This window comes from Salvelinus fontinalis, chromosome 18 (genome assembly GCF_029448725.1).
Source record: "Salvelinus fontinalis isolate EN_2023a chromosome 18, ASM2944872v1, whole genome shotgun sequence".
Classification (NCBI taxonomy): domain Eukaryota; kingdom Metazoa; phylum Chordata; class Actinopteri; order Salmoniformes; family Salmonidae; genus Salvelinus; species Salvelinus fontinalis.
In genome coordinates, this window is record NC_074682.1 from 17349657 (window position 1) to 17369447 (window position 19791).

At 42.6% G+C, this 19791-nt stretch overlaps 1 protein-coding gene across 1 annotated transcript; it reads right to left on the reverse strand.

Moving 5' to 3' along the window:
- Positions 1 to 23: 23 nt before the first annotated feature.
- Positions 24 to 17237, reverse strand: LOC129815092 (scm-like with four MBT domains protein 1). Its single transcript, XM_055868450.1, has 22 exons — positions 17132 to 17237; positions 16725 to 16789; positions 14496 to 14553; positions 14307 to 14401; positions 13963 to 14206; positions 13723 to 13811; positions 13319 to 13571; positions 6680 to 6777; positions 6472 to 6573; positions 5915 to 6077; positions 5719 to 5801; positions 5469 to 5595; positions 5202 to 5315; positions 5001 to 5043; positions 4806 to 4873; positions 4562 to 4701; positions 4240 to 4349; positions 3907 to 4082; positions 3326 to 3504; positions 3029 to 3247; positions 1146 to 1274; positions 24 to 1022 (listed from the first exon to the last, which is right to left on the reverse strand). The coding sequence occupies exons 3-22, from the start codon at positions 14518 to 14520 to the stop codon at positions 882 to 884; spliced, it is 2598 nt and encodes an 865-aa protein (XP_055724425.1). The 5' UTR covers positions 14521 to 14553; positions 16725 to 16789; positions 17132 to 17237; the 3' UTR covers positions 24 to 881.
- Positions 17238 to 19791: the final 2554 nt, after the last annotated feature.

A 19791-nucleotide genomic window follows, 5' to 3' on the forward strand; every position in this document is an offset into this window, starting at 1 on the left:
AAGTGTAGGAAAGATCGTGTATCTCATGGGGAAGAGATTCAGGCTTTTATTCCATATTCTCTTAAATATCATATTCCACAAACATAGATAGTCAAATTAATCAATTTTATCTCATGTAAAATATATTTGATCTCAGTGGCAGAGACGGGTAAATGAGGGAAACTAAAAACACAGCAAAGAGTTAGTTGGCTAACGAAAATAAAATACCACACAATATCCAGTAATCTACCGAGGGTTGTTGGAAAAAGGTAAAACTATAAAATGTATCTGATTTCTGCTCCAAAAACACCTCAATCCTAATGCTTTTAACACAGGCCCTAATGTCTTCAATATGATTATTAAGTTCAAATCATTTTCAGAGAAAACAAAAAGGCTGTTTTGAATGAAGGCCTTCACAAATACTTTCAAAGCAAATATGTTTTGTAGAAAATCAAGCTATAACCATGAATCACCCTGTTATACTAGAATATGTTTTAAATATGTACACTATACACAAATACACCCTGTTAGATACACTTTGCATACCACAATATAGTACAGTGGTTTATTTGTCTTTGTGCTTAGAACCTTGCATTGTCCATGCTTGCAAGTTGATCAAATGAAACCAGGAGTCATTTTGAGACCGTGGGCGACAAACCTGAATATGAATATCCATGTGAGGTGTCTTTACCTAGAATAAAGTGGGGTAAACCCCTCTCTGACCATACAGTAGAAATAGCAAAGAAACAATGCAAGTCTTGACTCATCTGATGTCCATGCCTGACTGCTGCTGTTATGCTGGGCCTGGGTGCAGGGTCCAAAGGATGTCCAGTGGTAAATCAGTTATGGAATCATTTCAGGTTACTGACTATGTAAAGATTCTCTTATTTTAGAACCCTCAGCTACGTAGCAAATTGCTGGTAGAATGCCAGTTTGACCCTTTCTATATGGTGACACAGCTTTATGGCTGGTCCCAGTTTCAGGTCCATACACTCCTGCACCGTGGGCAGGTTGAGAAGGAGCAGAGCCTGTCCATCAATCTCCTGAAAACACAAGCACGGTTATGGGGTAAGACAACAATGGTCATGGATGTAGGCCACAGTGTACACACAGTTATACAGTAAAGATAATTATCGTGTGTGTGTCTGTGTGTGTGTAATTATTACCTGATCCAGGAAAATGCGAGCCAGGGGAGCACAGTCGGTGGTCCTGATGAAACGCACCACATCAGTCACACTCCACTCTAGGGGACTGGTGTCCAAACACAGCTTCTGGGGAGTCTCACCTCTTGAGCGCTGCAAAACAAAATGCAAGACAAAGATGCAGTTAATTATGGTTTTTAACTTGAACAGGGACAATAAAGTCTAGACAATACAACGTACTGTATATACAGTGCCTTGCAAAAGTGTTCATCCCCCTTGGCGTTTTTCCTACTTTGTTGCATTAAAACCTGTAATTTAAATGGATTTTTATTTGGATTTCATGTAATGGACACACAAAATAGTCCACATTGGTGAAGTGAAAAAAATTACTTGTTTCAAAAAATTCTCAAAAAAAAAATAAAAATGTAAAAGTGGTGCACGTATATTTATTCACCCCCTTTGCTACGAAGCCCCTAAATAAGATCTGGTACAATCAATTACCTTCAGAAGTCACATAATTGGTTAAATAAAGTCCACCTGTGTGCAATCTAAGTGTCACATGATCTGAGTATATATACACCTGTTCTGAAAGGCCTCAAAGTCTGCAACACCACTAAGCAAGGGGTACCACCAAGCAAGCGGCACCATGAAGACCAAGGAGCTCGCCAAACAGGTCAGGGACAAAGTTGTGGAGAAGTACAGATCAGGGTTGGGTTACAAATAAATATCAGAAACTTTGAACATCCCACGGAGCACCATTAAATCCATCATTAAAAAACTGAAAGAATATGGCACCACAACAAACCTGCCAAGAGGGGGCCGCCCACCAAAACTCACAGACCAGGCAAGGAGGGCATTAATCAGAGAGGCAAAGAAAATACCAAAAATAACCCCTAGGAGCTGCAAAGCTCCACAGCGGAGATTGGAGTATCTGTCCATAGGACCACTAAGCCGTACGCTCCACAGAGCTGGGCTTTACGGATGAGTGGCCAGAAAAAAGCCATTGCTTAAAGAAAAAAATAAGCAAACGTGTTTGCCAAAAGGCAAGTGGGAGACTCCCCAAACATATAGAAGAAAGTACTCTGGTCAGATGAGACTAACATTGTGCTTTGTGGCCATCAAGGAAAACACTGTCTGGCACAAACCCAACACCTCTCATCACCCCGAGAACACCATCCCCACAGTGATGGTGGTGGCAGCATCATGCTGTGGGGATGTTTTTCCATTGGCAGGGACTGGGAAACTTGTAAGAATTGAAGGAATGATGGATGGCGCTAAATACAGGGAAATTCTTGAGGGAAACCTGTTTCAGTCTTCCATAGATTTGAGACTGGGATGGAGGTTCACCTTCCAGCAGGACAATGACCCTAAGCATACTGCTAAAGCAACACTCAAGTGGTTTAAGGGGAAACATTTAAATGTCTTGGAATGGTCTAGTCAAAGCCCAGACCTCAATCCAATTGAGAATTTGTGTTTTGACAAAGATTCCTGTACACCAGCGGAACCCATCCAACTTGAAGGAGCTGGAGCAGTTTTGCCTTGAAGAATGGGCAAAAATCCCAGAGGCTAGATGTGCCAAGCCTATAGAGACATATCCCAAGATACTTGCAGCTGTAATTGCTGCAAAAGGTGTCTCTACAAAGTTAACTTTGAGGGGGTGAATATTTATGCACGCTCAAGTTCAGTTTTTAAAAATAATTTCTTGTTTGTTTCACAAAAATAATTATTTAACATCTTCAAAGTGGTAGGCATGTTGTGTAAATCAAATGATACAAACCCCCCAAAAATTTATTTTAATTCCAGGTTGTGAGGCAATAAAATAGGAAAAATGCCTTGGGGGGTGAATACTTTTCGCAAGCCACTGTATTAAAAGTGAAAAAACAAAAAGTCAAGGCACAGTAGTTTACCTTTGGTGAAGGTGGGTGGTTCTCATCAGAGTAGGATGGGGAGCGAGGTTTCCTGCGCTTTCGGGTTGGCCGGGGCGTTGCGGGAGGAGAAGGGGATGGGGTTGGTGGTTGTGACTTCCCAATGGAATATTCTGAATCGTCCTGATCGTCCTGGAGTTCAGAGCCAGTATCGTCACTCAGAGAGTTCTCATCATCCAGATCCTCCTCCTCTCCACTCCCCTGTGTTAGAGAAAGGGATGGTTCAGTTTAAAGATGTCTGGATAGATAGAGATATATGTGTGTGTGTGTATGTGTTACCTGTGGTGAACCGGCAGGTGTGTTGTCCAGTGAGGCTGAGGAGCGTCTCTTCTTATGGACGAAGAGTTGCTTCCTCCTCTTCCTCCTCCTACCTCTCCTCTTCACCCCCCCTTCCAGGTTAGAGTGCCCCCCTGGTGGGCGGCCCACTCTCCTACTCTTCTTCTTACCATAGTAATAAGCTGTAGGGGGGAATAAAATCAATATTACAATCTTTGTCCTCCTGAGGATTAGGCATCCAATACTTTACCATCGACATAGATGAATAAACAAAGTACACATAAAAACAGACACTGGTTCACTTAGATTTTTCCCCCCTGCATATCAGCATGATCTCAATAACACCAGATATTTTAATACCAGTTTTCACAGATATGCATTAGATCTAGATTGATTGATTAGGGCAGGGGCTCACCAGAGCTGAGTATGGCACGTCAAATGTTCTACTGCTTGAGCTCCTGCCCCTCATAGAATATTAACTCAAAAGTATTGTGGAGCGCCTGCTCCTAAATATAAACAGTAAAAGCACCCAAAATGAGTACCGGCACCTATTTCAGTTCAAGTCAAGCACCGGTGACACATACTGTATTTGGTCTTGGTGAGCACAGAACAGTTCTCTGAGCAGCGCTCCAGAACCATGCGAGGTCCAAACAGGTTTGGGCAACACTCCAGCTTCATGCAGGTCTTCCTACAAAACTCAGCCACGCAGTCTGCTGTACGCACTATCTCCACCGTAGCCCGGTAACTCTTTCCCTTGTACCTGCCGGCCAAACATAGATCCTCAGGTTAGCAACGCTAGGACTGATTAGCCAGGCCCAGTACACACTTTAATGAATCAACTCAAGCACAAATATGAGCAGAAAAAAGTTACAAAGGGGTGATGTTAATGACGTAATGACAGAGAATGTGTTCCTCACTTGGCTTTGAGCGTCTCTCCATGGCCGTGCCAGCGGCCCTCCTGGTCCAGCTGCAGCTCCCTGAGCACCCGGCTGGGCTTATAGGCAGAGTTGATCAGCAGAGTCAACACCTGGACAGGACACAGGGAGACGGAGATAGACATGAAGGGATTAGCATGGATACTATTCAAAGTGGAAAGTGATCTTTAGGGATAGTACAATTTTGCCCTATTACTAACCGCTTTTAGAAGAATTGAGTAGTGTACTTTACTTTTGAGTATATTGTAATATAGTTATAATATCGTGTAGTATGGTTTTCCAATCCCACTCGGGTGCTCCTCACCTCTTTGAGCACCAGGACACAGTTGCCAGGGCCGACACACTGGGGCAGCTCAGCGATGCGGCCCTTGTTCAGGTAGGGGCCAGAGAAGCAGCGGTGGTTGAAGTAGATCTTGGGACAGCAGTACTTCCCATTCCCCTGTCCTGTACAAAAAACATCACACACATAATGTAATAGCTGTGCCTCACCTCAGAAACAATCCTAATGTATTTGTCTGGGATGTCTAGATGAGACAGAGAACACTCACCAGTCTCTGATTGGCTGGTCATCTGCTGCTTGAGTGCGTCGGGTGTTGAGGATTTGGGTGGAGCTCGGCTTTAGGGACAAAGATACAGGTTAGTGGTCAAAGTGCACGGGAATGGAATATTAACCAATCAAAAGTGGACAAACAGCCAATGAACAACCAATGATAGAGTCCTTCCTTTCCCATAGGCCTACTTACTGTTTCTCAGGCTGCACCACAGCAATCCTCCTCTGCTTCTCAACTGTAAGACAATGTATAATCACCATGAAACTACTGAAACTATACACAGTACTGTCAAATATTGTGACTGCAATATTAACAATTCCATGCATATTGTGGCATGGCACCCCTTCAGATTAGAGAGAGGAACACAGAGGGATCCTATTTTGGGACGCCCACCTTCGGGCTTGATGGGGTACAGCAAAGGGTAACCATTGGTCTCACACCAGCTGACAGGAAAGATGTCCAATGAGTCCACATGAGTTATAAGGTCTGGCATAGCCTGTTTCAGCCCTGGACACACAGGGAGACAAATTATTTAATCACACAACTTATTAATGATCTAATATCAATACCATCATTATGAACAAGCTCACACTTAAATGGTCTCAAACTAAGCTTTAAAAATGCAGGGCCCAGATATGAGGCGTAGCTACAGGTTCTCACCTTCCAGGCCAAGCCAGATATGTTGCCCTTTAACCTTGATTACTGATGCCACGTGAATGTGCTCAGGTGAGAGTGGGTTGACCGCTTCCAGCTTCATGGCCTCTTTAAAGCTGTGATCAGACTGTTCCTGAGACAGACAGAGAGACATCAGGAGAGAGATTATTCATTGCCCCTGTTCACCCATGCTATACACTCATGTGATAACATGCATTGTTCTATGAGGCCATTTGTCAGACAGCGCTTGACTCACTGTGGGGAAGCAATTTTGGGGTGCTGCCTCGGCATCACACTGTTTCAGGTAGTCTGCCCAGTCAAAATCCTGCCCCTGGTACCCTACACAACCGGAGAGAGAGAAAGAGACCACAATACAATTAGCTTAATGTTTTAAAAAAAAGTTGAGCACAGTTTTAAAAGTAGTTCTGTAAATGTTACTAGTGTTTCCCCACCTGGAGGGGGGCTGAGCGGGAGACCGTTCTTCAGGCTCCACTGGGCGGGAAAGATCCCAGGACTGTCCCTGTGACACAGGAAGGACTTCCCACTGCCTTCTGACACCAAATCATCACCACAGAGATTGTCCATCTCTACCAGGAAGTACTGGTCACTGAACACCTGAAGAGAAGAGGTAGGGTATTACATCATACTCATGTTGGCTCCATGCAGTAGTTACCCTATCCTTCCTCCATGACCATATCACACCCAAAGCTAGCCTCATACACTACCATACTGTATCTCACTGACTACCCACTTCCACATGGAGTGGATAGACTCCCAGAGTTAACATGGGTACTATGTCAGGATTCATCTCTACTCTCCTAGCCCTGAGGTGAACACTGATCTGAGTAGACTGAATATGCAGCAACAATATGGTGGAAACTGTTGGGTGGAGTACCTTCATTACTGTACTGCCATCATCCAACCTAGTCATTAATTTTGGCCTGGGAAGGACACATTCAGACAAATCCAGGAGCCTGAGGTGAGAGGGGGACAGTAAAGAGGTTGTTACCTTGGTAACGGTGGCAGGACTGATGCAGAATGGGGATGCAGGGTCAACGGCCTCCAGTTTCATCCCCTCAGTGAAGCAGTGGGCAGCGATGACAGGCCGGTCCTGATGCACGCACACACCACACAGTGATGGCTTATTATATTAATATTGCACAGGTATTCCACAGACCCTTGTAATGTTAGTAAATAATGCTTGGTAGTGCCATCACCTTATATAACTCCTCAGAGAGAGCTTCATCATGAGGCTGATCAATCATTCTCTGTCTGACCTCCTCCCACTTCTCCTCTGTGTGCAGGGCGACCAGGGCTGAAACAAGCAAGCACACACACAAATTATCACGTTAAAACAGTAAAAACTGCAACCTCCGATTTATTCATAAATGATGTTTTGCATCTTAACATTGATGCATAAGATCACATATTTGTGATCATTGTTGAGTGGTCCCTGCAGCGTACCATCACAAATAGCAAGTAGCAACAGAACGCAGGATGCAACCAACATGTCTAAACAGCATTTCTGTCTGAAAAACAATGTTATGTACTGATGGGAAATAAAAGGTATTCACAACTTTATTCCTCAATTTCACCTTTTATTGTAAAAGATAAACTCAAACTTCATCATCCAAGCATCACACGGAACACATCCACAGCCAAACTCGTTCCATAAACCAGTCTAAATAACAGGCTCTGCTGTGAATTATAAAAAAATATATATAAATATATTTTTTTAACATAAGTTAGCAACCTAACAGCTAGACTTGTTTGCAATGTACCACATCTCTGGTGAGCACAAGGGAGAAATGTAATATTGTTTAGAAAAGAGATGCATGTCAGCTAAAATAACAGCAGCTAAATCCTTTATGATGGCAGCCATGTTTGTTTATGATTGACAAGCGAAAACTCCCTAATCCCCGAATGCCATTCACTATAAGACACAAATAAACAAAGTCAAAGTCAAAGATGACTGCGCCCATTTTCTAAAAAAAACATGAACTTTGTTTGGCCACTTTTCAGCATTTAACAAATCTTCTATGTACTTGTTACAGCATATACAAGAACCGGAGTACATGACTTGACAAGTCGTTTACAGTGTTTGACAAATCACATAGCAAATAAAATGTTATCAACTCACAGATCATCACCCCAAATAAAAGCCTCCTGCCTAGCCATAGCATGAAAGCTAAACAGGGTTGCCAGATTTAGTTAAAACCATTTTAGGATGTGTAATGGGAATTTTAATGTTTGTGCTTTTCTTATAACTAATGTCTGTATTCTATTCATGTGCTGTTCGATAAGCCAATTTCTGTGTTCATGCAAGTGGCTGACTGTACAAATCCTCATTTATCAGTAGCTGCAATTTGGCAGTATGCCCAGATGTTGTTTTGAGAACGAATGAAAGATATCTCAGTTAAGGTCTCAACTTAGAGAGGAGAAGCCTTGCGAGGTGTTGGTCTGTCACATGTTATGAAACAGTATTGGTTGGTCACATGAATGAAACAAAAACGGTAATGATTAATTAATTATGCTAAATCTTGTAAATATAACTTGTCTGTGTATAGTCATATATAAGACAACTGCTGTATCTGCCCTGATTGACATGTTTACTATGGTGCATTGAGTTGGTTGGAACCTCTCCAGCACTCTGACAAATAAACAATGATTCATTTAAGATTGACATCGAGTGCCCCTGTGTAAGAATTTCGACAACAGATGGTTTGTGGGGGGGGTTAATTTAATTTGTGGGGGATTTCAAGTCGATAAGGGGTAGAAATGGGGGAAGGTATCGTGGGGGGATATGATGCAGGAAATATTACTGTGTTGGGGATTTATCAATATTTGGGGGGCAAACACAGGAGAAGTTTATATGCTAAATAAAAATAAAAACCCCTGGAAAGGAGGGAGGGGGGGGGTCTGAGCTAGCAACCTGGAGTAACGATAATTACAATCGAAGTCAGTTGAGTGAACCATCCCTTTACCTTGATTTGTTATAACATCTTTGGTCTGAGATATTTACTTGACAACCAGAATGGTTTATATGATGTCAACAAACATGGTGCCACAAACAGCTGGCATTAGCTCATCATAATCAGTACAACTTTCCAAAAAGCATTTTACACGTCATACACTACATGACCAAAAGTATGCGGACACCTGCTCATCAAACATCTCATTCCAAAATCATGGGCATTATTATGGAATTGGTCCCCCCTTTGCTGCTATAATAGCTTCCACTCTTCTGGGTAGGCTTTCCAATAGATGTTGGAACATTGCTGCGGGGACTTGCTTCCATTCAGCCACAAGAGCATTAGTGAGGTCGAACACAGATGTTGGGCAATTAGGCATGGCTCGCAGTCGGCGTTCCAATTCATCCCAAAGGTGTTCGATGGGGTTGAGGTCAGGGCTCTGCGCAGCCAGTCAAGTTCTTCCACACCTATCATCTCAACAAACCATTTCTGTATGGACCTCGCTTTGTGCACGGGGCATTGTCATGCTGACACAGGAAAGGGCCTTCCCCAAACTATTGCCAAAGTTGGAAGCACAGAATCGTCTAGAATCTCATTGTATGATGTAGCGTTAAGATTTCCCTTCACTGGAACTAAGGGGCCTAGCCCAAACCATGAAAAACAGCCCCAGAGCATTATTCCTCCTCCACCAAATTTTACAGTTGGCACTATGCATTAGGGCAGGTAGCGTTCTTGGCATCTGCCAAACCCAGATTCATCCATCGGACTGACAGATGGTGAAGTGTGATTCATCACTCCAGAGCATGCGTTTCCACTGCTCCAGACGCCAATGGCTACGAGCTTAACACCACTCCAGCCAACACTTGCTGCTCGGCCATGGAAACCCATTTCATGAAGCTCCCGACGAACGACAGACTACTTTTTCACACTACGCGCTTCAGCAGTCGGTGGTCCCTTTCTCTGCCGTTGTTGCTCCTAGACGTTTCCACTTCACAATAACAGGACTTACAGTTGACCGGGGCAAGAATTTGACGAAGTGATTTGTTAGCAAGGTGGCATCCTATGACGGTGCCATGTTGAAAGTCAATGAGCTTTTTAGTAAGGTCATTCTACTGCCAATATTTGTGTACGGAGATTGCATGGCTATATGCTCGATTTGGTACACCTGTCAGCAACGGGTGTGTTTGCAATAGCCAAATACACTTATTTGAAGGGGTGTCCATATGATTTTGTAAATATAGTGCATGTGTCCATTACAATCTATGCAAGAATCGGAATGGATGATTTGTCACCAGTACCTGAAAATGTGAATAAAACAGTAAATATATTATGCTCCATATATAAAGTTGAAGTCAGAAGTTTACATACACATAGGATGGAGTCAATAAAACTTGTTTTTCAACCACTCCACAAATTTTTTGTTAACAAACAATAGTTTTGGCAAGTCGGTTAGGACATCTACTTTGTGCATGACACAAGTACTTTTTCCGACAATTGTTAACAGACAGATTTACTTAACTTATAATTCACTGTATCACAATTCCAGTCGGTCAGAAGTTTACATACACTAAGTTGACTGTGCCTTTAAACGGCCTGGAAAATTACAAAATATTATGTCATGGCTTTAGAAGCTTCTGATAGGCTAATTGACATCATTTGAGACATTTGAATCAAAAAGAAATCAGCCAAGGCCTCAGAAAAAACATTGTAGACCTCCACAAGTCTGGTTCATCCTTGGGAACAATTTCCAAATGCCTGAAGGTACCACGTTCATCTGTACAAACAACATGGGACAACGCAGCCATCATACCGCTCAGGAACGAGACGCGTTCTGTCTCCTAGAGATGAACGTAGTTTGGTGCGAAAAGTGCATATCAATCCCAGAACAACAGCAAAGGACCCTGTGAAGATGCTGGAGGAAACAGGTACAAAAGTATCTATATCGACATGACCTGAAAGGATGCTCAGCAAGGGAAGAAGCCACTGCTCCAAAACCGTCTTAAAAAGCCAGACTACGGTTTGCAACTGCACATGGGGACAAAGATCGTACTTTTTGGAGAAATGTCCTCTGGTCTGATGAAACAAAAATATGGCCATTATGACCATCATTATGTTTGGAGCAAAAAGGGGGATGCTTGCAAGCTGAAGAACACCATCCCAACCATGAAGCACAGGGGTGGCAGCATCATGTTGTGGGGGTACTTTGCTTCAGGAGGGACTGGTGTACTTCACAAAATAGATAAAATGGCTTAAGGACAACAAAGTCAAGGTATTGGAGTGGCCATCACAAAGCCCTGACCTCAATCCTATAGAAAAGTAGTGGGCAGAACTGAAAAAGCCTGGGCGAGCAAGGAGGCCTACAAACCTGACTCAGTTACACCAGCTGGGTCAGGAGGAATGGGCCATAATTCACCCAACTTATAGTGGTTTGTGGAAGGCTACCCAAAACATTTGACCCAAGTTACAAAATTTAAAGGCAATGCTACCAAATACTAATTGAGTGTATGTAATCTTCTGACCCACTGGGAATGTGATGAAATAAATCATTCTCTCTTCTATTATTCTGACATTTCACATTCTTAAAATAAAGTGGTGATCCTAACGGACCTAAGACAGGGAATTTTTACTAGGATTAAATGTCAGGAATTGTGAAAAACTAAGTTTAAATGCATTTGGCTAAGGTGTACAGTCGAGGCCAAAAGTTTTGAGAATGACACAAATATTAATTTTCACAAAGTTTGCTGCTTCAGTCTTTAGATATTTTTGTCAGATGTAACTATGGAATACTGAAGTATAATTACAAGCATTTCATAAGTGTCAGGCTTTTATTGACAATTACATGAAGTTGATGCAAAGAGTCAATATTTGCAATGTTGACCCTTCTTTTTCAAGACCTCTGCAATTTGCCCTGGCATGCTGTCAATTAACTTCTGGGCCACATCCTGACTGATGGCAGTCCATTCTTGCATAGTCGATGCTTGGAGTTTGTCAGAATTTGTGGGTTTTGTTTGTCCACCTGCCTCTTGAAGATTGACCACAAGTTCTCAATGGGATTAAGGTCTGGGGAGTTTCCAGGCCATGGACCCAAAATATCGATGTTTTGTTCCCCGAGCCACTTAGTTATCACTTTTGCCTTATGGCAAGGCGCCCCATCATGCTGGAAAAGGCATTGTTCATCACCAAACTGTTCCTGGATGGTTGGGAGAAGTTTCTCTCAGAGGATGTGTTGGTACCATTCTTTATTCATGGCTGTGTTCTTAGGCAAAATTGTGAGTGAGCCCACTCCCTTGGCTGAGAAGCAACCCCACACATGAATGGTCTCAGGATGCTTTACTGTTGGCATGACACAGGACTGATGGTAGCGCTCACCTTGTCTTCTCCGGACAAGCTTTTTTTCCGGATGCCCCAAACAATCGGAAAGGGGATTCATCAGAGAAAATAACTTTACCCCAGTCCTCAGCAGTCCAATCCCTGTACCTTTTGCAGAATATCAGTCTGTCCCAGATGTTTTTCCTGGAGAGAACTGGCTTCTTTGCTGCCCTTCTTGACACCAGGCCATCCTCCAAAAGTCTTCACCTCACTCACCTGCCTGCTGCCATTCATGAGCAAGCTCTGTACTGGTGCAGCCCTGTTCCCTTAGCTGAATAAACTTTAGGAGACGGTCCTGGTGCTTGCTGGACTTTCTTGGGCGCCCTGAAGCCTTCTTCACATAAATTGAACCGCTCTCCTTGAAGTTCTTGATGATCCAATAAATGGTTGATTTAGGTGCAATCTTACTGGCAGCAATATCCTTGCCTGTGAAGCCCTTTTTGTGCAAAGCAATGATGACGGCACATGTTTCCTTGCAGGTAACCATGGTTGACAGAGGAAGAACAATGATTCCAAGCACCACCCTCCTTTTGAAGCTTCCAGTCTGTTATTCAAACTCAATCAGCATGACAGAGTGATCTCCAGCCTGGTCCTCGTCAACATTCATACCTGTGTTAACGACAGAATGACGTCAGCTGGTCCATTTGTGGCAGGGCTGAAATGCAGTGGAAATGTTTTTGGGGGATTCAGTTCATTTGCATGGCAAAGAGGGACTTTGCAATTAATTGCAATTCATCTGATCACTCTTCATAACATTCTAGAGTATATGCAAATTGCCATCATACAAACTGAGGCAGCAGACTTTGTGAAAATGTATATTTGTGTCATTCCCAAAACTTTTGGTCACGACTGTATGTAAACTTCCGACTTCAACTGTATATACGGTGTGCTACAGTAGAAATGACATCACAATAAAGACACTATAATGATAACGTAATAAGGCACTTACTTTGATAGGAACGCACACATGTTCAAAGTTTTTATTAGTAAGGAAAACAAAAATTAAGGCAATGTGGGCGCCAGCTGGATAATATGCCAGGGGAAAAAAGTTTGTGTTCTGACTGGAGATCTGCAAATGTCTGCATACTTGATCTGGGGAAACACTTGGGAAGTGCTTGGGATCTCCTCGAAGAGAGAAGTGTGTCCAGCTCAGTAAAGCCTCAAACATAAAATTGTCCACAACAGTGAAATGGGCAACTTCTTATGTGAATTAACAAGGAGGTGGAACACACCTCAATTGAAACTGTTGTTAGAAAATAACAATTTCAAGTTATTTTCAAACAAGTTTTAAGTTAAAACATAGCCTATACATAATTAGCAGGCAGTGTGCCTTGGTTTGAGGACAGCGCAGGTTGACTGTCCTGTTGTGTAACAATCACATTTTGGAACAATGAGTGCATTCTGACATCACACACATAAAAGAAACGTTGGGGCGACCGTTAGAGATGTGGAACACGCATGAAAAGGTTAAAACTGAACTTCCCCAAGGTCTTTTTGAAAAGAGGATCAGCTTACCTGAAGGAGGCCTGAGGGTGCAGCCATGCTCCTTGGCCCAGCCAGGTGGGTGGAGACGGGGGTGCAGGTAGTAGAGCCAGAGGGTGGAGTGTGTTTCAGGGAGCCCCTCTGTGCCAGCTAGGCGTAGTCTCAGCCTGCCACCCACATTCTCCTCCACCTCAGCGCCCCACGCCAGCCCAGGGTCAACACGGTCCTGCAGCTCCACACTGCAGCCTGGAGACATCAGGTCCACTGGATCCTTATGACGCTGAGGCTACACACACACACACACACACACACACACACACACACACACACACACACACACACACACACACGTAAGAACTCACGTAAGGAGTTCAAAACCCTTGCTTATCTGTCATACATTCCCAGTTGTTCCAGTTTATAACTGAGCACCCCCTTACCCCTTCCAGCAGGTTGGCAGGTGCACTGCACTTCTCAGCCAGGGCTTTCTCCAGGACGCCCTCCCAGTCTGGCTGTTTCTCTCTCACACCTGAGGGGGGCGATGGAGAGGCACGATTACAGAATACGGAAAGAAACCTCAGAAATGTTTTTAGAAAACTAAATTTTAGATTTTACTGTAATAACACTTGTAAAACAACACCCGTCCAACTGAGTTTCCTCCCCAGCCCTAGTTCTCTTACCCTCGGAGGGTCTCATGGGCTTGCCCTGCTGCCGGCTCCAGCCCAGTGGGTGGAGGTCCGCCGTCATGATGTCACACCAGAAGTCAGCGCGGCGGTCATCGTGATAACCCTCATAGCGCAGGAGGAGCAGCTGGCCACAGGTGGTGATGATGGTGGCCACCCAGTAGGGTTGGTCAGGCTCTGAACGCACACACACCTCCAGCTTCATACCTGGAGTCAGTCCTGTCTGCAAGCCCTGGTCCACCTGGGGGATATTGAAATATCTTATAAGGTGAATGTGGGATCAAGAGTGTGTGAGTATTGTGTGTGGTTATGAGAGGATTGTGAGCGGTCTCAGTACTTACGTGTTTGAAGGCATGGTGGGGCACAGACACTGTCCCGTTTTCCTCCAGATATTCATCCCAGTTAAAGTCAGACACATGCTGACTAGAGTCCTCATCTGCAACACACACATACACCAGTTCGGTTAATTTTGTTATGTTAGAAAGCCCTCGTCACCAATAACAAAGCTGGAGGTCCATGTAATTACTCACCAGACTCCAGTGACTCGTGACTCATGGTAGCTCCTCCCACAGGCCAAGTCTAGAATCTCTGGGGAAGAAAGGAGAGCTGGATTATTATTTGTGTTTGACAGCCAAAATCAGGAGAGCAAGTAAGAATAGTAGGTGGTTGGTAAAAGTGGCACAGCTGGTGAACGAGATGTAATTTGTCCAGTGATTACATTTATTTTTGTGAAAGTTGAGGGGGCTTGCCAAATAAAAGCATAAACAAAGTTTAGTTAGTGTGTGTGAGAGAAGTGAAACGGAGAACATTTAGGTAAAGGTTTTGAAAATACAAATGATCCTTCTAGCTAAGTTTCTAAAAGCATGAGTGAGGCCTCTTAAAGACACGATAACTTTGAACCAAAGTTGAGCTGTAGGCTTATAGCCAGTCTGTGACAAAGCAGATTAAAGAATTTAACACAAAAGAGAAATGGCATTTATATACCGGGCATGAGAGAGCATTGGAAATGACAATAGCTGAGAGGTTTGTGTATAGGATGTAGAAGATAGCTGCTCTGTCACTGCTGCTCCATTCAGCAGGGCTGTCAGGCCTGTCTTTGTCAAGTCTGATGTCTCTATTAAAGTAGAGACAGCCATCAGACAGGGTCCTTCTGACTACCGCACGGACACCGCGACCCAGGATCAGCCCATCCTTTCACCCACGACCCTGCCGCCCTCAGAGTACACACACAGAGCTATCCAACCAAGCCCGACTGAATTTTCTGACACACACAGACAGTGTAAAGGGCCTCATTGTGCTGGAGGTCATACTCACGTCTCACACTAGGGAGGATAAAAAGAGCAGCAGAGCCATTTAGCCATTTGCAAAGAGCCAAGCCTCACTGATGAGGTGTATTCTAATACCTGATGTTCACACAAAAAAACTATTCTAAAAGTTGTTGATAAAGATTGAAAATGTCTGCAAGTTTATTTTAATATGATTTAGACAAGTTAGAATGAAGCTGAGAAGGGGGAAGGATGAGGGGGTTGATGAAAGATTATTTTATTATGCTGATATTTCTGGGAAATCACAGCTAATTCGGTTAAACAAACTCTCAGTTCATCACCAAAGTGAACAGGATGACAAACAACTTCCCCTATCGTTTGAAAGAGGCCTGCCCAGTATCCACACACACCACCAGGCTCCCTGCCAGTCTGACTCTCTCCACCAAAAGACAGACCAGCAGAAATACACTGACTCGCCCTGAAAGAGAAACTAGAATGCATACACAAAAACAAACATATTTTTAACATGCCACTGATTAAATAAAGTCCTCTTAGTCACTGGGTGATCAATGGGCAGGAAATACAAGCAGAAGAAATGCATTGATTGAACACACAAGGGTTTGAGAAATGTAAATGAAAGTGAAGTCTTGATGACAAGGGTTTATGTCAAGAATAAAGTTAGACTATTGGGAGTATTTTCATCAAGTGTAACACAATTACAATAATATTAGCCTATTTGTTTATGAATGCTTTTTGTCAGCAATTTGCCTTCACATAGGCTACTTGTTCTTTGAGAGATTGTATTATTTCAGGGTTGCATGTTGCCAATGTCAAGTAGGGGCCTAATGTTAGTGGGGTGCCCGTGAGCCCCTCGCACGTCAGAGGGCAGTGTTGTTGTCCCACTGTTGTTGTTGTCCCAGTGTTGTTGCAGTGTTGAAACTGTTATTTGAACTGGATTTTTCGTGTAAATGGCCATAGAAGAGCCTGACCATAAATAGCTCCAACTTAATTAACCAATGGCAGAAGTAAATATAAAAGTTTTGCGCTAAAAACCCCACTTCGCATTGCTATTTCATTGGCAAGTCAGAAGAAACAATGTAGCATTTTAGGCTATAGATGCACGTCAATGTTTCACAATGTTGTAGTTTATTGCCGCAGGTCAATTGAAAAAATGTTGCTGCGATCACTCAAGTTGCATAACTGGGAAGTTGGACCTGGAGAGAAATTGTCAGTTTAGTGCTTAGAGTAGCCTACGTTGAAATATCAATGTGTTTGCATAATTTAGGCCTTATCTGTTAGGCATATTCAATCAACTACAATTGAATTAAAAAAATTACAATAAAAAAAATGGCTAGGCTATTTGTAAAATAAAATACATCCGCAGACGTCCATCAAGCTTGTGCAACCGTTATTATATAGGAGCGATATCCAACTAAATAAATGGATTAAGTACATTAACAACATTTGTGGGAATTCCGATAGAAGGTTACTTACCGCAATATGGATATTAATTTGAACGCACGAGCGCCGATGATCCAACTTTCACACTGGAACGTGCACTAAAGAGAAGAACACCGAATGCAATAAAGAACATGTATTTCATAGCTTCTCTGTGTTTATGCCATATAGGTCAGTTCAGATGCCAACGACACCGCAGTAGAATGCGGCTGATTCGGCACATGCTAAAAACGCCTGTGACCAAGTCAAGTTACTGAAACGTCATGGCTTGAGCGATAGGCTATACTAAGCAATACGGGCGCTTGCACTCGACCGAGCCAGAGTCATCTTTTTTAGAGACGGGAAAAAAGACGCAGACAGCACCAAATTACATTATGTCATATTAAGATCTTAATAAACAAAATATTGTATGTGAGTATTTGGTCACAAAATCTGATTCTTACCAGTAAATAGTTTTTCAAGTCGGTTTTAGATGCCGTCTCTTTCCGCCTAGTCGTTCACGACCTCATTCCAATATGGCACAAACTGCCACTGCGCATGTTCTGCCGCCTATATCTACGTTCTAAACCAGAGTAGCTGATATTGTCGGCGTTGAGAATAAAAATATGACTTCCACCTTCAAACACAATAAAAATCTAATATCCAAAACCAGAATTAACAGATGCAAAGAAACAGAAAACAATGTTTTCTTTAACGTTGTTTAATAATGTTAATAATGTTAATCTTCTTTAGCGTTGATTGAGAAAGAACATTTAGCCTACGTTTGGCAAATTCCCTTATGGATTCAACACTTTGTTAATCGTTGAACTAGAATATGGATTGCATTGGCCTAAATAATCGAGCCACTTTCGTTGAATGGCATTTCTTTCTCCCCCAAACTGTCAAGGTGATATCGACTTTTGACTGAAACCGCATAAAATAACTCGATGATGCTTAATTTTGCTCCATTGTTCGGCACATTAATTATCCCCCCGCCCCCCATCTTTTTTTTTTGGGGGGGGGGGGGGGGGGGGGGGCTGGGCGGTGATAAGGTGTTTATGAAATGTTTGGGTGTAGAGCTTTTTAGAAATATGCTTTCATGGCGAACCCAATGTGTTCTAGATTTGAAAATCGTTATAAAGAGACCCGTTTGTTCAAAGCAGGTTCCCACTAGGCTGTTGACTCTATAGGCTCAAGCTTAATCCCCACAAATACCAATCCATTTGGTAACAAAAAAATGTCTGAGCTGTTCCACAGTCGTTGAGAATGGAAATGGCATAACTACAATTCAATAAATGTAGAATAACAATAATCCATTCGCTAGAATGAACATGTACGAATGGCTTGAACATTAAAACAACAACAGTTTATTAGCCTACTTCTTTCCAATTTTACAAAATCGATTTGATCTTTCAAAAATATTTTTTTCAACAAGAAGTAGCCGCAGATATGATAATCATCAATAAATCAAAGGGGAAATAGGTCTAGTGCCATTTTGAGACATAACATGGGCCTATGTGGTTTTATTTTGGAGGGGAAAAAAGGATGTAGATTTATATTCCTAATATAAACCTCAAATGTCAATGGTGTCCGAGTTGCAAGGGATAGAATAATATGCAGCCATAACATGAGATAATCTTAATTTATACAGGCTTTTATGAGCCTTCTAAAGGCTTGGAAGCTTGGCAGATGTCCCAATGATGCAACTTTTCAACCATTGTTGGTTAGTGCAGTGAGTTTTATGTGATGCCAGGCAGAGAGGGAGGGAGCGGACTCAGAGGACAGTTGCCGTGCGCACTGCAGGAATGTCGTCGGCCTCGGAGGCTCAGACAATGAGATGAATAGTAATTGTAGAACCTGACCGCTAGATGGCAGGGTAGTCAACCTATTGTAACCTACAGTCAAAAGCAGGGGCGTTACAACGATTTGATGACATTGGGGGCTTAGCCCAAAGCCAGAGGAGGAAACCTAGCAGGGGTTTCTGGGGGTCTCCACTGGAAGAAAAAAACTATAATTTCAACAGCTAAATGCATCAATATAGTGGACTTTGAGATGAACATTAATAAGAAGAATCAACATGTCAATTCTATTCAAAAGCCAATACAATTTAAATACCATACAAGACATTCAGGTAACTGGGGATGGAATTTTTTGGAAGTTGAAGCTCATTTACTGCCTTTGTTCACAATATATATACTAAAAAAAATTGTTTGGAGAACAGCAAAAAGAAACAAAATGTATTATCACCCGAATATTAGGTTTAAAGGTCTGTGGAACAGCATATACAATGTCAACCACTACTCAACCTCATAAATTGACTCATTTACTTGTGGAACGGCACATATACCAGTGCAACGTGAAATAGATGCATAAAACACGCTATCAAGTCAGAACAAGGCCGACTTCAAATGTCGACGTCCATGAGTTTCAAGTTTGGTTTTTCTACCATCAAATTGCACCTTCATAATAATGGATTGCATGCATCTATCATCAAATTTGCAGACCAATGTAAGATAGGCTACTTTTCCTCATGTGATGAATAGATTGCATAGTCATAATTTAGGCTAAAAAAGCTAAACAGACAGTTCTGAACACTGCATGCCTGAGTGCGTAGTGACAGGGTAGGCTTAATCAGAGACATTTCTTCTGTCTTTGCACAGGAAAAATGAGACCTTCTATAAACATAGTTCATGCAATTCTACTACACTTTATATGACTGGAGACATAACATCATTTTTAATATGACACCAATTAGTAGCCTACTCAGCTGAAGAAATTTGGACACAACCACAACCTCCTCATCTAGCCCTATGAAAAGGGGAGACACAAATTGTACAATATGACGACCATCTAGCCTGGAGGAGGAAATTATTGTCCCCCAAAAACCGTTCAAGTGGTACTGATCCAATGATAAAGGCGGTGGTTGTGTCCAAATACCCATACTTGCACCCTTAATAGTAGGCCGTGTGAGTATGTGAAAAAATAATGTTTAATATTATGAAACAATTTGAAAATCAAGTATACTTTAAATGCCCGGATGTCATACTTATTTCGGCTTTGACAAAAGCTGATCAATTAGATGGGGACGCGAAACCGAAATCAACTAATAGCTGTGAAACAACGC